We start from the raw sequence: 17,494 nt of genomic DNA on the forward strand, positions 1-17,494 counted from the left end.
ATTTATTTTAAATAATTTTTTTTAAAAAGAATAGGGTGTAATTATTATTACTATTAATTATTAATTATTAATTATTAATTAAGAGAATATGTAAGGGGGACTTTTCAATTTGTTTAAAAACAATTAAGTTAGAATAATGTGCAACTCATGTAGCCTGCTTTTTCCTGAAAATAAGGAGGTAAAAACGTATGTTATTGGATTTTAAACATTTCAAAAGTTGGGATAACTATACAGGAGAGAAAATGGTGCAAACATTTCGGAGCACTCATAACCAAACAACTGAATTTGAATTTGAGTTTAAACTACATGTCTATTAAAACTATATAAAATATATAAATATATCAAAAATAAAAAACATCCAAATATCCTAATACGTACTTAAAAGTTGGAATAACTATTCAGGAGACAAAATGGTCATGTTTCAAGAAAAAATATTCATATTTCTATATCATTACTCAAAAACATAGATTCAAAACTAACAAATTCTATCCAGAAAAACGTGTATTAACTAACTCTATTAATTTTGAAGTAGTTGCTTTTCAAATAATTTTATTTATAGCACCTATTTTTTTGGAGGCTTGTCCTAAAGTACCATGTGACATATTCTGATTATGACACTTGGCTTAAGGAGATGGCTTTTTCCTCTCATTTTAATAATATATAGAGGATAGAAGATATGTAGATATATTTTGGTTTTAAAAATGAGAATTTTTCTAGTGATGACACTTATCATCCCATCTTTGTTTTGCCTCTTCTATTATATATAGATAGAAAATATAGTATTTATTTTCAATATAAAGTTTTAATTTTTACGTTCTTTACTGTGTATGTTGTGATTATTTCATTATTAAATATTTTATTTTGTGTGAAGTAATAATAACCTGTGAAGACTTTTCCTCTCATTTTAATAATATATAGATTTTTCTCCTTTTTCTTCGTAAATAAATTGTAAAAATTGTTGATTCCAACAATGGAAGAAAGTTTTTATTTATTCGTAATTGCCAAGTTTTATAAAAAATAAAGTAACTGAACGAATAAATTTCTCCCATTTCCAACAAACGTGGGACATTTATAAATGTGGGAGATTTTGGGGTAATACAAAATAAAAATTTTTAAAGGAAAATGAACACACACCCCAAACAGGCTATTAAGCTTATTACCGTGTTGTCTTTTAGATGATAAGATACAATATCAAATATGTACAATAATTTTTTATAACTATTTCACTACATTCTCGCAACGACTGAAAAAGTATATTTAATAAGTTAGACTTGGAGTAATTATTATGTTCTTAAATTTTCAGGGTTAATAAATAATTTTAAAAAATTCAATATCAAATATGTAAATTAATTTTTAAAAAGTATTTCATTACATTCTCGCAACGTCTGAAAAAGTAAATTTAATGATTTAGACTTGGATTAATTTTTTTTTTAATTTAAGGTTTAGTAAATAATTTTAAAAAAATGCCCAAAAGGAGTTTGAATCCAACATGGGAGTCCATGTTGTAGTTAAGTGGGAAGGTTCAAAAAATTCAAATTATTTTCTATTTTAAATTATTTTTGAATTTCCAAATATATTGAAAGTTTGTCCTAAAATTTAACACTTCTTGAATTGTGGTTGTGTCATTTGACATTCTACTATTGTTTTACCTTTACTATTCTATATAGATAGATGACTGCGACAAAAAACGTATGGCTTATATCTGTGCGTATTTGTACGAAATTTCTTGAAATAGGGGCAAAATTTATTCGTAGGGTAACTACCGTTTTCTAACGGTCCTAAACAATCGGCGACCAACAAAGCCGCCTCGGACTACCCTCCCATCGCAAGGTAGGTCCCCTCTCTCTCATCTCTTCCCTCTTTCCCCCATCTCTCTCCTTTCCTCTCTTTTCTTTTTCTTCCCCTTCTTTTTACGTTTTCTCTTTACACTTCTCCCACCGCCAGCGACCTCATCAGCGGCGACGCTTTCTTTCTCCTCTTTCTGCCTCTCTCTCTCTATCCCCTTCGTTCTCCCTCTCTTTGCGTGTGTATGGGTGCGTGTTTTCGAGCCTGCGTACAGTGAACAGGGCTGACTGAGCTCCGGCGAGATTCAGTCATGCACCGGCGCGTGAGCATTAATACAGTTAGGTTTCCGGCTAGATTTTGCATCACTGGTGGACACCCCCTCAACTGGACATGTCCCATTTGATCTCAAGCCACTTCTGACGTGATCCAACAACTCCGGATAGATTTCCAGCGAGCTCCATTGTCTTGGTCGACTATTATTCCTCTGTTTAAAAAACCAGGCTCTTCTATTCTTGTTTTGTTATATTCTGTTTTCGATATGCTCTGTTACAATCTGTTTCTTCTGTTCCTAATGTGTTCTTTATTTGTCATTGTGTTCTAATTGCGGTTACTATATTTGCTTGCGGGCTTTAGATTAGTGAATTTTGTCTCGCTTATCTACCTGCAACTACCATTTCTAGTACATTAGTTTTGTGATAGTGCTTGCTTAGTGTGACTTAGATTATAGTGGTTGTAGTGAATGATGGTAGGTAAGGTCATGTTCTCAGGAGGGGGGGTGGGGTCGATGGCAAGGGGGAGTAAGGGTGGTAAGGGAGTCCCCAAGCTGAGAGTTGGGTCTCGGAACATAAGGACTTTGACGGGAAAGTCTATAGAGTTAGCAAAGATTCTCCATAAGAGGAAGATCAATATAACTTGTCTCGAGGAGACTAGATAGATGGGAGTTAAGGCACGAGATATAGACATGTTTAGACTATGGTACTCTAGACGCGTGGGGGCAAGAATGGGGTAGGTATTTTGGTTGATAGGGATCTCAAGGAGCTAGTGGTGGAGGTTAGGAGGGTGAACAATAGACTAATGATTATTAAACTAGTTGTTGGGGAATTTACTTTAAACGTGATTAGTGCGTACGCTTCCCAAGTGGGCTTGGACGAGGAGATCAAAAGGCATTTTTGGGAGAATTTGGATGAGGTTGTGCTTGGTGTTCCGCACACAGAAACTTTTCATAGGATGAGATTTCAATGGCCACATTGGGGCGATTTTGGGGGTTATGATAATGTGCATGGCGACTTTGCTTTTGGAATTAGAAACGGAGGAGGAACTTCGCTACTGGATTCACTATTGGATTTTGCTAAAGCTTTTGATTTGGTGATAACTAATTTAAGTTATCAAGTGGGGGAGCTTTGACTAAAGACGAAGCCCAGGAGTTGGGAGATAAGTTGCTGGCTATGGGGCATGGAGGAGTAGTGGGGGCGCGAGAGGTATGTGAACCACGAAAGCGAATTGCATTGGAGGTTGCTAGAGAGGTATTAGCGGTCTTGAAGGGCTACTCTAGTGATCACAAGGGGGATTAGTGGTGGAATGGAGAGGTCGAAGGTAAAGAGGAAGCCGAGAAAGCGATGTATTTGAAGTTTTTGGAGAGCGTGGACGAGGAGGAGAAGATAATGAATATGGAGCGGTATAAGGTGGCTAAAAAGGAAGCAAAGTTACCGGTTATTACGACGACGAAGACTGTAGCGTTTGAACTGTATGAAAAACTTTAGGGCAAATGCATGGGTAAAAGTTGTATAGGCCAGCCAAGGTGAGAGAAAGGAAGGCCCGTGACCTGGACCAAGTGAAGTGCATCAAAGACGAGGAAGATAGAGTTTTGCTGGATGAGGCACATATTCGACAGAGATGACAGACTTACTTCCATGCAATCATGTACGAAGATGGGGATATGAACATTGAGTAGGGTGACTTGGAACAATCCGAGAGTCGTCGAGACTTTGGGTATTGTAGGCGTATAAAAGTTGAGGAGGTAGAGGGGGTTATGCATAAGATGAGCAAGGGAAGAGCGACGGGGCCAGTCAAAATTCTGTTTTGGAAGGGTGCGACAGGGCGGGCTTGGAGTGGCTCACTGAGCTATTAATCTCAAGCACTCCTGAAACTAATAATGACATTGATGGAGAAAGTATCAGCCACAGTATCAAAACCTAAACTTTTAATAAGGGTGACTACCCTTGTTAAATATCAAATCCACCAGAGCAGACTTCTCTAGTGGATTAATTTAAGTATCTGCGCAAGCATGATTAGACTCTCTACCCTCCCAAGTTAGAGGTAAGGTCCGCGTGCACACTACCCTCCACAGACTCCACTTGTGGGAACTCATTGGTTTTGTTGTTGTTGTTGTTTTTGCGCAAGCGTGATTCTTTGACCTACTAATAAAAAACTATACACAAAAGAAAATCTCTAAAACATATTACCTACAGGAAACAAATAGAAGCCAATTCTTTGCTGTGTATACTGAAGGAAAAATGATTTCACTTTCTCCACTTGATTTTAAAGGACCAATGAGCTCTAAAATAACCAGGTAATTAAGTGAAAATATCAACACAAATCAAATATTAGGGATGCTTTAAATGTGCATTGGGGTGCATAACAGAAACAAAAGATGAAACCAATTTACCGTGAAATTATACTTGAGATGATACAGTAAAAGTTGGAGCGAGTGTACTTCGCAACACAGTATTCACTGTTGTCTGCTCACTTGAGCTATTTTCCGATTTTGTGTAGACTGATAATGGGAGGCGACGAGACGGAGAACTTGAGTTTGCAGCCTAAAGGGGTTACTTTTGTCCTATAGAGCAATTTTAGTCATTTGTTTTCTCTTTCTTTGGAATTTTATTGAAATGTTGAGAGAGGAAGAACTCCTCTAAAAAGGGAATAGAGAAATTAGTAATTGGGGATTCCAAGTTTCTAACTCGCAAAAGACAGTGCATAGGTGCAGTAACTAATATAAAGGGAAAAGGAAAATCTGAATCATAGAAAGAGGAGTTTTTGGCCAATATTGTCCCTTGTGTTTGATGTTAGGTCTATTTTGGTCCCTCAAATATAACCCTGAGTATATTTAGTTCCTTAAGTATGCTAAAGTGGAGCACATTTAGTCTCACTGACAGAATCGAGAGGCTCAACAAGAGTATTAGATTCAGCATGGCTCGGGAGTTAGGTATTGACATCCCATACCAGCATCGCTAGGAGATTGGAGGGCATATGGGCCTGGGAGAGAGGAGAAAATTCAAAAATAGCCAGATTTACAACTGGTCGTTCAAAAATAGCCCAGTTTCAAAAGTAATCGAAATTTAGCCACTTTTCATCTAAAGATAAAACTGAGCGAAAACACTGTTCAAAACCTGAAAAATACGTCAGTATATTATGCTGGAGTTCCAGCATAAGTATACTTGAACTCCAGCATATTATACTGGAGTTCCAAGATAAGTATGTTGAAACTCCAGCATAATATGATGGAGTTCCAGCATAAGTACACTAGAACTCCAGCATAATATACTGGAGTTCCAGCAAGTATACCGGTCCAGCATAATATACTGGAGTTTGGAGCACCAGTGCTCCAGTATATTATACTGGAGCCAACAAAGTATACCAGTCCAGCATAATATGCTGGAGTTCATACACAGGTGCACCGAACTCTAGTATATTTTGCTAGACCGGTCTCTGTTGCAGCAAAATAGTGGCTATTTTTCATTGACTTGGTAAACGATGGCTATTTTTGAATGACCAGTTCGAAAACTGGCTATACCGTGCTATTTTTACGAGAGGGAGGCCAAGAGGCCTCAAGATTCTGGCACATATATTGGTGCCCGTGCCCCAGTTGCAGCCCGTCATGGTTAAGGGTGTTCATGGTTCGGTTTGGATCAGTTTTTCTATAAAAAGAAACCAAACCAAGTAAGTCGGTTTTTCAAATATTAGAACCAAACCAAACCAAACCAATTAAGTCGTTTTTTCTCGATACGGTTTATGTCGGTTTTTCAGTTTTTTCTCAAATATAAGACATACACTACCAAACACATATTCCGGCGATCACATTTTCAACGTAACACTATCAAATCAATTGCCCTTTGAGAAATCTATTATTTACTAAAATATATTGATGATAATTGAATCAAATAGTGATGAATAATTTAAGGACTCAATTAAAAATATATATTTTTTAACATGAAATGGATTCTTACGCTTAACAAAAGAAAACTACCAATCAAACTAGAATATAAATGTAAAGAACTGTACTAAAAGAGAATTTCATTAAATGGCATATAGAAGATGCATGGCAAAAATATACAACAGAAGCAGGAGCAGGAGCAGACACAATCCACAAAAAAAGTTCAGTACTAGGCCTCGTTGCATTACTATGTCACATACTTTTACGCCCAACTAAACACTGGAAAATTATTCAGAAAATGATGTCTCATAGTGAAATATTTTCACGAAAAAACTTTTTTTATGGAAAACACTTTCTTCCGTTTAGATGAAGTCCCAAAACTTTTGGAGGATAGTAAACTGACATTGTATGTAGCAAGTACAAACTCTGAATTGTTTCAACATCCGTGAATCTGACTGATGTTAATTCTGGTATGGGCTAACGTTGCTTTTATATTTGACACTATAGGATGGCGGTTGTAGAGCCTTCCTCCTCGTTGGATATTTTAGTAAGAGAACCAGAGGGTTTTGCTATATGGAATGGACCACCTTTCCCAAGCGGTCAACCTGGTATCAAGCTTGATAGGGTTCCTTGTACCAGTGCAAAGTTCAGTGAAGATGGGTCCAAACTCATGGTTACAAAATCAGACTCCATAATTAGCATCTTTGATTGCAAAACATTGAAAGAGATTAGGTCTTTTAATGTCCCAAACGTTCTTGCAGCTGTCATCTCTCCTCGTGGAACTTATCTTCAGACCTTCCAGAAATGTTCATCTCCTCAGGATAAGAACGTGGTCTTGTGGAAGATAGAAAATGGTGAATATGTTTACCAACTCTTCCAGAAAAATATGACAAAAGTTACATGGTAAATTTTCTTGTGTTTTGGCTGTCTATGTGGAAATTGATGCTCAGAATTTCAGAGTATTTTATTCACTTGCACTCTGATTTTTTCAGGCCTTCCGTGCGTTTCAGTTCTGACGAAACTGTTGCATGTCGATTGGCAACAAATGAGATCCAATTTTTTGATCCTAGGGATTTCTCTAAGGGATTTGTTAATCGGCTGCGAGTTCCTGCGATTGCTGCATTGGAGCTTTCTAAAGCCCCTGGATCCTACGTGGCTGCATTTGTTCCAGAATCCAAGGTCTAAAAATTATTGGATACTCATTAAATTATCAATTTGAAACATCCATGTATTATACTCTTGACGATGAATGTGCATTTTGATATGCCTCCTGACTTTTTAACTAATCCATAGTATGCTTGTTGTTAGAGAACTTGACACAAACTAATGCCGAGCACATTCAGTCAAGTTTCATTGAAGTGCACTCCATCCTAAAAGTTTCTCTATAAATTCAAAAGCTTTTTCCAGTAGTTGTTCAAGCTGCTCCTTAATGTAATAAAAAATACACTTGAGGCTTTGGGAATATATGGCAGGCTTTCATAACGTATTCTATACGGGGAGGTGCATAGTAATCCAGATATCCACAAGCTGTCTTGCTGGTTTTAAAGAGTTGTATTTCTGCACAGCACAGGACAATGTGTTTGTTGTAGTGAAAGCTGAGGGGAAGCTACTCGAGAGTAGGCAACAAAGTGAATCTGAAAAGTTGCCTGAATATTTTGGAATTCTTTTCGGCACAGTAATATCCAAAAACCAATAGGCGTAATAGAAGAGTAAAATACTTCCTTAGTTTCGTGCAACCAGATTACAACACAACATAAAAATTTTCAAGTATCGTGTGCTTAAGGCTGCCAGTTCTCAGGGTTCCCATTTAACCTTTTGGAAAATTAATTTATGCAGGGAATGCCAGCCAGTGTTCAGATATATGCATGTGGAAAGGACTTACAAAGTCAAGCTGTTGCTCGACGCAGCTTCTTCCGCTGCTCAACTGTGCAACTGAGCTGGAACTCTGGTTCTACAGGGCTTCTAGTGGTGGTCCAATCAGATGTTGATAAAACAAACCAAAGCTACTACGGAGAATCAAAGTTGAACTACTTGACTACTGATGGGACCCATGAAGGGCTTGTTCCTCTCCGTATGTTGTTTTCATCTTCTTAATCTTCAGCCAAAGTTATGTGTTGAATGAGTGAATTTGCGACTTACTGATCCTTTGGGCATGTTGCAGGTAAAGAAGGCCCTATTCATGATGTTCAATGGTCCTATTCGGGTAAAGAATTTGCAGTTGTTTATGGTTGTATCCTTTACCAACACCCCAAAACCCAACCTCAAGGCTTCTGAAATTGTTATAAAAAATGAAAAGAAAGCCTTAGAGAAAAGGGAAAAAAAGAAGAGTAAAAAGAGTCTATGGAAATGTTACACACTTGTTGTGAAAAACCATATAAGTTGAAGACAAGAATATTTGGAAGAAATGTTACAAAGTTTGAAGTTGGATGCAACTTTTTTCTAGACGCCGTAGAAGTTTGAATATATGCGCACTTATAACTAGTTGCTAAAGCTTAGAGCTTGGTTCTTCCAGTATTCTCTCATTCGTGGTTCTGGGTGTTACTGTTTTTCTTTAATTATTTCATTTAAAATCTTCTCTCTCGCTTAAGAGGAGTAATACACAATAAAAAATGTGAGACAAGTGTTAAATGGTGGAGGACATCTGGCACACATATTCTTTTTGCTCTTCAACTTACAGAGGAGGTCCAAGGTGAAGTGCGTTAGATCATTGCTTTTATATACTCACTGAACATGCGCTCTGTTCATTAATAGGGTCTAAATGTAGTCCTAATAAAGAAGCTTTTATTTCCTCCCTCGAGTGGATTTGTTCAAAGATTAATTTGCAACTAGTATCCGCCTTCAAAGCAATGCCACAGCAATCGAGGAGTTAGAGTAACAACCTTGGGAACCAAGGCTCAAATATAGGAGAAATGACACTAGGTAAATTTATTCCATGCCTAAGCATTAGCTGGTAGAGTTACTTGATACCTATGCTTGTCGTAAGTAGTAGGTTCTCGGTGGATTGGTTGAAGGTGCAAAATAGCCTCGACACCTCTGTTATTAAAAATATATGCAGCTAGAATTCCTATATTTTTTCTTGAATCCATTGTTTCATATATTTTCTGGATGCTGCTGTTATTCCTTAAATCACTTAGTTATGCCTGCTATGGCCACGGTGTTCGACAAGAAGTGCAATCCTCTGCTTGAGCTTGGAACAGGCCCATACAACACTATCAGATGGAATCCGCTGGGGAACTGTATCCTTTTCTTCGAAAAGACATTCTTTTTCTAATTTGTCATCATTGTTTCTAGTTGGTCATTGGAAAAAAGGGGGCTAGTTCAGCCTGCTAGTTTATTTCCATCTGCAGTTACTGCTTTTGCTTGCCTTAATCCTTGTTCTACAGTTATATGCTTGGCAGGCTTTGGTAACTTACCAGGAGACATGGTATGTATATCTAGATGATTACTATATTCAGAAGTGGGAAATGTCCACAACTCTTATCTGTTTCAAATATCATGGATTGCTACTACCTATAAAAAAAAGAAGACTTTTGACACATAGGCTAAACATAATCAAAGTACCAACATTTCCCTTATTACCAACAATTAAACGAGAGATGGAAAGAGTTCGACATATCCCTTGATGTGTAGTTTTTCTAATTTAAAATCAGCTTTGATATCAAGTAGCATCCTAATTCATGTGATTAAGAGTAAAATAGGGATGTTAAAGGAGTCAATCTTTTCGAGATAGAACAAAAAGAAAAGAATCTCATATAAAATAAGATCAAGGAAGTAGAATACTAGATTTAAGTGCTAAATAGAACACAAAATGATCAGCTTCATTGGAGGCATGCCAAACTTTTAACTATTCTAAGCTTGCTGCTTAGCAAATCATGCTCGAGGAGATTCTTTAGAACATATAGCGATCAACATAATTGGTGTATATGACCATTTGATTCTCCCTGTGCAAAACAAAACCCAATGGAATTATCAGATAGTTAGTATAGTTAGTGTTAGATAGTTAAGTGCAAACAATAATATTTACACTCTCCGTCCCATTTTATGTGATGTTGTTTGATTGCTTGTGGAGCGTAAGAAAGAAAGAAAGACTTGAACTTGTGGTCTGAAACAGGTCGTATATTCGTGTGGCTATAAATCATCTCATCAAGGGTAAAATGGGAAGTTTAAAGTTAAATTGTTTCTAAATATGTATATTCTTTTTGGGAAAGACTAAAAAGGAAAGTGTATCACATAAATTGGGACAGAGGGAGTGATATAATATACTCATCTAAAATATATACTTATTAATGTAGTATCATCTACTCTTAAAAAAATGTTGTATCAGGTGGGTAAAACAACCATGTACATAAAGTGTCCCTATAAAGGGATTAATGCGTAAGTCGTTATTCTTCGCTCATTCTCTCGGTCTTTTATCCTTGTTTCTCTTATATTTCATATGACATCTAAGCTTTTATTAGAAATTACTATGCATTTACCAGTAATATTCGAGATAAGATAATGTCATTCACTGCATATTATTCCTAAAACCGTCTTGTTTATTTGAGTCTTCTTTGCTTCTTGTGAGTGTTATGCATCAACCAACATACCACGAAACCAAGAATATTTCAGCAAACAAAATTTGAGAAGCCATGTCTTAAGTGGAGGTAATGCACTGACTAGGTTGCAGATTTTTATTAGGAGATCCACTCCATCTGCTCAGCGCGTGAACTCTATTCAGACAATTCAGTGAATTTCTTGCTTTCATGGCAGTTGATTCCATTCCCAGCCTAACTAATTTCGATCACCTGAACCCTAATTCAGCATGGCTCAAAAAGTTCCTACTTCCTCTTTTTTTCCTGTAAGGTTAATTAATATTCCGACCCACTGGGGTCGACTACCTGCGAATCATCCCATCCATCTTTCATATTTTTCCAGTGGTTTTGCCTAGCTTATGACGGTAGTGTCTTTTGCTGACAAAGATCTTACTGTACACCCACTTTCAATAGGATTATCCTGCACCATAAGCCTCAATTATAACCTGCGACAATCTCCAGTGATTTTCAATTGTTCTCTAGTTTTTTTGGGTGAATTTTCTCGATGAATAGAATATCCCGTGATTTTTATGACGAACAGATGTTCAAAGATCTCATTCTGACAGCTTTTTCGGGTAAATTTTACAGCAAGCTCAATTCCTTCCCCTGGTCTGTTCATCAATTTCATTTCCTCAGACATTTTGGCCTCCTTCAATTATGTCATAGGGATTGGATAATTTTGGTCACAAGAAAATAAGAGATAGTGATTTATGTAGCACCCAAGGGTGTGACCTTAAGTGGGTGCAACCTTAGAGATCAGGGTTCAAATTCTAGCCGAGACAAGAAGCATTAGGTAATTTCTTCCCATCTACCTAAGCTTGATAGACAGAGTTGACCGGTACCTATGCTAGTGGAAGGTAATAGGTACCCGATGAAATAGTTTACGTGCACGCAAGCTGGCCTAGACATCCTCGCTATAAAAGAAAGGGAAGATATGGTGATTTGTGTAGTCAGATGGTTTCTTTTATCTCATTAAAATGAGCTCCTTTAGTATATGGCACTTAAATAATCGTCTTAGGCTTGTAGTTTTAGTTGTTCAAATTGGCAAACTATTGCCTATATCTCTTAGTCCTCCATTCTTGTTATTTGGGTTGTTGGTTCAGCAGCTTCTACTCATATTTGTGCTAATAAACCACTCTGGCAAGTGCAGCCTGCCTGCACCTTGACCTTCATTTATGGTAGTTGTCTGAACAATTTAGACTACTGTATTTTGCCATGTCTACCTGGAGGTTGAGAAAGTTCCTACTAAATCTTAGTTGATTCATAGAGTGATGCTTGCCTGCGATCTTGAATTACAAGTTTCTTCTGCTTATTTAGCTTAGCTTTTAAGCGATTAGTCATGACTTCAGGCATTCTGGGACTACAAGGAAAAGAAGCAGCTTGGAACTACAAGGGCTGAATTGTCAGTGACAAGTGAATGGTCTCCTGATGGTCGGTACTTTATGACTGCCACAACAGCTCCTCGCCTTCAAGTTGATAATGGGTATGCATATGTTTTGCTGATTTTGTTTTTAAAAGAATGTGCTTTGGCTAAACGGTAACTTGAGAACCGAGTGTACAAATTTTTCAATTTGTAGCTTGCAATGATAAGACAATTTAATGCATCACAGTTGGTGCATTTTGCCCCATTTTATACCATATCAGAATATCTTGATAGCTGTCTGGACCACTTGACTTCTTTCAATCTATTGATTTTATAATGTCTTAAATCTTTAATCTCAAGTCAACTTTTCAGATGCTGATGTTAATCCACCTGTAGGTTTGTTATAGCAATTATTATCTATCTTCCTTGCTAAAAATGGACCTGTTGAATTATGGCCCTAATGCAATTGCATGAACTTATAATTATGTTGAGAAGCCTTCGGTGATTCTAAAGAATGAGAAGCTAGTGAGCATGCCTAATGTTGCCTTTGTGGGAAGAGTGAGGCAATGGGTTCATTGGCTAAAAGACCGAATTTTGTTTTACCATCAAAAAATTGTTGCCTTTGTTTGGAATGAGAGAAAGTGGAGTGCCAGGTTTATGCAAGCAGATATATTTAGCAATTTTGTTATTAAATACATGATAGCTAATGCTCATTCTTTCATGTTTTTGAAGGGTTAAAATTTTTCACCACAATGGATCATTGTACTTCAAGAAGATGTTTGACAGATTGTATCAGGTTAATAGCCTTGCTAATTTTTTTTCTGCGAACAAACTTGCTCTGCCTGCTTACTTCTTTGTTCACTCCTCTGACAGGTTGATTGGAAGCCAGAGTCAGTAGAAAAATTTGGTGACATTGAAGACCTTGTTAAGGCAGTTGGCTCGGTGAAAATAGATGAAGCTAAAGCGCCAGGTTCCTCCTGTTTAAATCTTGTAACAAAGTTTGATGTAATGCCCATGTAATTGTTATAATGGGAGCTGAAACCAAAATGTCTTTCCAGGGAAAGGATCAAAAGCTACCCAGGCCATTCCAAAAGCTACCCAGGCCGTTCCGAAGGCTACACCTGCCAATCCTCCTGCAGCAAAACCTGCTGCTTATCGTCCACCTCATGCGAAGGTTGCTGCTGCGGTTCAAGCAGAGGTATGGAAGGGATACTTTATTGATTACTTAAATCTTTTTTCTTCTGATAAGTCGGAGGTATTCATTGATAGCACACCAAGCTGGTGTATAAAGTGCTTATACCTTACCATAATTGGTATTCAATCTAATAATTTCAATGAATTTTTTGGCATTTAACTACATTCTTAGAGCAAAATAACTTTGTTGAGCATTTTGAATGTCATGCCTGGGGAGTTAATACTTTTAATTTCCCAATGGAGAACACTGACATTATGAATATGCTATGTTATTTCCTTCTATATTACAATGTATAAACTACATTACATAAATGATATGGTATGTTTTAATATGATGATTACTCACTAGTGGGTTTTCTGCACAGCCATTACCTTTGTGAAGTTAACTGACCTTGTATACAGCAACTAGAATATTTATTAAGTTGGTTCCCTTGTAAAAAACTTCTTCAGTAATATTATATTGTAACAAAGTTTCAAGAAAGTAAAGGTGTTCGATTTTCATACTCTTGCTATTGTTAAGATATTCTCTTCCCACAATTTGGCTAGAATGGTTACTCCATATACCCAATCTTTGGACTTAACATTATCCTCATAATGGTTAATGCCATGTCAATTGTGAATTGGATTTAATGCTGGTAAATAATAAGAAAAAATAAAAAGGCTAGCCCAAAATGCATGTTTAATTTTCTTGAATGAAGCGTCCCTTCTCTACCTTTCTGTGATGAACTCTATTTCTGACTCCTTAAGACATGTAGGTGACTGAATCCCAAAAGAATATTAAGGTCCTTTATCGAATATGAATAGCTCTTGTTCTCTATAAATTTCATATGGTTTAGTTCGATAGCAATCAACCTGTAGAGAATAAAAGGAACTTAGGTGTGTAATAATGCATTAGATGTGTTGAGCTTAATTATTCTACAAGTAATTACATGGATCTTTATCTTTCCTTCTTTTCTGTAAAACATTTCCTGAAATTTTAAAGCCAAATCTGATATTTCAGTTATTACTGTCCAATCTTTATTGGCAGCTCATTTTCCTTTAGAACTCTCTTCCTTAGAAAATGAGAAGAAAAAAGGTGAGGTTAGACAGTCTACCATTTGGAGGGAGCAAATACACAAGTTGTGAATTTTATTATAATTCATTTTCTCTATGTAACTAAAAAAGATACCACTCTTAGGTGGGGCTGAACGCGATGGAACTGATAATAAATTACACATTTGGCACTTCTTGCTTGATCATTCCTCTTCTTTTTGCCCGGGCAAGAGGATCCTGAACTTTGCAAATATGTTCTCTCACTCACTGATCTCTACCCCATTTGAATATAAAAAAGCTTTGGAAGGTTTCCTGAACTGAAAAGATACTGCTTTTCTGAATAGACTTTGTTCTGGAAAACAAACATAATTATTTTCAGGATATGGATAAAAATACTTAGAGATAGGATTTCACAAAGAATAATATAGATATTCTCTGAAACATTTCTTCAGAAGTTAATCTCAACGCAGAACTTTTCGAAAAAATATGTTTACTGCACAAGGATATAGTTACCTTTACGGGACACATTCTGATGATAAACTTGCAATGTGGTAACAACGTGATGGTTTATTAGCTACTTTCAAAACGTCATAATTTGTATATACATGTCATCTGAAAGTTCATCCATGCGTTATTTCCAGTTATATTTTTCTCCTTTAGTTTGCGCCACTAGTATGCTAATAGTAAGCATCTGTTTCATTTTGACAGTTATTTGGAGGAAGTTCTTCAGGGTAAGCTTCAATGCACTTTTCCTCTTTTTTTGTTTTTCTTTTGTAATATTTCGGATGTTCAAACTATTAAGTTGCTATACATCATTCCGTATTTCACATGAATATAGGGAGCTGAGCAAGAATGCATTGAAAAACAAGAAAAAACGGGAGAAACAACGGGAGAAAAAACAAACTGAGGGTGCTTCTGGAACTGGTGGTTCATGATCAGATGCAACTTTACCGAATGCTGTCTTTGACAATGCAGGTCATGAGGGGCCTAAAGCAATATAAGGTTTTCATGGACCCTCAACATACCGGAGATTTATTTGATTTGGCCTAATATTTGTAGAAAATATAAATCAAATTTTGTTTCATATCTTCTTTTCCAAATTTAGTTTTCAGCCCATGTGCTAGATTTGAAATAAAATTGCCCTTTTCTCAAGTAAATTTACTTGTGTAGGATGAGTGGGATGGTGGAGCTGCCAGTTAGAGAGGAAGTTAGTGACAGAAGGGAAATGTTTCTCTTTTTCTTTTTTTGTTGTTGTGTTACTACCTTCTTGTTATGAAATATGACTGCGACAAAAAATGTATGGTTTATATCTGTGCGTATTTGTACGAAATTTCTTGAAATAGGGGCAAAATTTATTTGTAGGGTAACTACCGTTTTCTAACGGTCCTAAACAATCGGCGACCAACAAAGCCGCCTCCGACTACCCTCCCATCGCAAGGTAGGTCCCCTCTCTCTCATCTCTTCCCTTTTCCCCCATCTCTCCTTTCCTCTCTTTTCTTTTTCTTCCCCTTCTTTTCATGTCTTCTCTTTACACTTCTCCCACCGCCAGCGACCTCATCAGCGGCGACGCTTTCTTTCTCCTCTTTCTGCCTCTCTCTCTCTCTATCCCCTTCGTTCTCCCTCTCTTTGCGTGTGTATGGGTGCGTGTTTTCGAGCCTGCGTACAGTGAATAAGGCTGACTGAGCTCCGGCGAGATTCAGTCATGCACCGGGGCGCGTGAGCATTAATACATTTAGGTTTCCGGTTAGATTTTGCATCATTGGTGGACACCCCCTCAACTGGACATGTCCCATTAGATCTCAAGCCACTTCTGATGTGATCCAACAACTCCGGATAGATTTCCAGCGAGCTCCATTGTCTTCGTCGACTATTATTCCTCTGTTTAAAAATCCAGGCTCTTCTATTCTTGTTTTTTTATATTCTGTTTTCGATATGCTCTGTTACAATCTGTTTCTTTTGTTCCTAATGTGTTCTTTATTTGTCATTGTGATCTAATTGCGGTTACTATATTTGCTTGCGGGCTTTAGATTAGTGAATTTTGTCTCGCTTATCTACCTACAACTACCATTTCTAGTACATTAGTTTTGTGATAGTGCTTGCTTAGTGTGACTTAGATTATAGTGGTTGTAGTGAATGATGGTAGGTAAGGTCATGTTCTCAGGAGGGGGGGTGGGGTCGATGGCAAGGGGGAGTAAGGGTGGTAAGGGAGTCCCCAAGCTGAGAGTTGGGTCTTGGAACATAAGGACTTTGACGGGAAAGTCTATAGAGTTAGCAAAGATTCTCCATAAGAGGAAGATCAATATAACTTGTCTCGAGGAGACTAGATAGGTGGGAGTTAAGGCACGAGATATAGACATGTTTAGACTATGGTACTCTAGACGCGTGGGGGCAAGAATGGGGTAGGTATTTTGGTTGATAAGAATCTCAAGGAGCTAGTGGTGGAGGTTAGGAGGGGGAACAATAGACTGATGATTATTAAACTAGTTGTTGGGGAATTTACTTTAAATGTGGTTAGTGCGTATGCTTCCCAAGTGGGCTTGGACGAGGAGATCAAAAGGCATTTTTGGGAGAATTTGGATGAGGTTGTGCTTGGTGTTCCGCACACAGAAACTTTTCATAGGATGAGATTTCAATGGCCACATTGGGGCGATTTTGGGGGTTATGATAATGTGCATGGCGACTTTGCTTTTGGAATTAGAAACGGAGGAGGAACTTCGCTACTGGATTCACTATTGGATTTTGCTAAAGCTTTTGATTTGGTGATAACTAATTTAAGTTATCAAGTGGGGGAGCTTTGACTAAAGACGAAGCCCAGGAGTTGGGAGATAAGTTGCTGGCTATGGGGCATGGAGGAGTAGTGGGGGGCGCGAGAGGTATGTGAACCACGAAAGCGAATTGCATTAGAGGTTGCTAGAGAGGTATTAGCGGTCTTGAAGGGCTACTCTAGTGGTCACAAGGGGGATTAGTGGTGGAATGGAGAAGTCGAAGGTAAATAGGAAGCCGAGAAAGCGATGTATTTGAAGTTTTTGGAGAGCGTGGACGAGGAGGAGAAGATAATGAATATGGAGCGGTATAAGGTGGCTAAAAAGGAAGCAAAGTTACTGGTTATTACGACGACGAAGACTGTAACGTTTGAACTGTATGAAGAACTTTAGGGCAAATGCATGGGTAAAAGTTGTATAGGCCAGCCAAAGCGAGAGAAAGGAAGGCCCGTGACCTGGACCAAGTGAAGTGCATCAAAGACGAGGAAGATAGAGTTTTGCTGGATGAGGCACATATTCGACAGAGATGACAGACTTACTTCCATGCAATCATGTACGAAGATGGGGATATGAACATTGAGTAGGGTGACTTGGAACAATCCGAGAGTCGTCGAGACTTTGGGTATTGTAGGCG

The 17,494-nt window shown here is 37.6% G+C and overlaps 2 protein-coding genes across 3 annotated transcripts; both read left to right on the forward strand.

The window, feature by feature from the left end:
* The first annotated feature begins 1,694 nt into the window (after positions 1-1,694).
* LOC107819466 (uncharacterized) lies at positions 1,695-15,428 on the forward strand. Of its 2 annotated transcripts, none has more exons than XM_075240887.1 (13): positions 1,695-1,830; positions 6,446-6,841; positions 6,931-7,117; positions 7,775-8,009; positions 8,100-8,168; positions 9,073-9,174; positions 9,322-9,362; positions 11,859-11,992; positions 12,605-12,668; positions 12,746-12,842; positions 12,931-13,070; positions 14,807-14,829; positions 14,937-15,428. In XM_075240887.1, exons 2-13 carry the CDS (start codon positions 6,447-6,449, stop codon positions 15,031-15,033), a joined length of 1,584 nt encoding a protein of 527 aa, XP_075096988.1. In that variant the 5' UTR covers positions 1,695-1,830; position 6,446; the 3' UTR covers positions 15,034-15,428. The 2 variants fall into 2 exon arrangements, with proteins under 2 accessions (XP_075096988.1, XP_075096987.1); XM_075240886.1 differs by having other exon boundaries at positions 1,789-2,253.
* Positions 15,429-16,566: 1,138 nt separating this feature from the next.
* On the forward strand, positions 16,567-16,896 carry LOC142174630 (uncharacterized). Its single transcript, XM_075240462.1, has one exon. The coding sequence runs from the start codon at positions 16,567-16,569 to the stop codon at positions 16,894-16,896; it is 330 nt and encodes a 109-aa protein (XP_075096563.1).
* Positions 16,897-17,494: the final 598 nt, after the last annotated feature.

This window comes from Nicotiana tabacum, chromosome 20 (assembly GCF_000715075.1).
Source record: "Nicotiana tabacum cultivar K326 chromosome 20, ASM71507v2, whole genome shotgun sequence".
NCBI lineage: Eukaryota > Viridiplantae > Streptophyta > Magnoliopsida > Solanales > Solanaceae > Nicotiana > Nicotiana tabacum.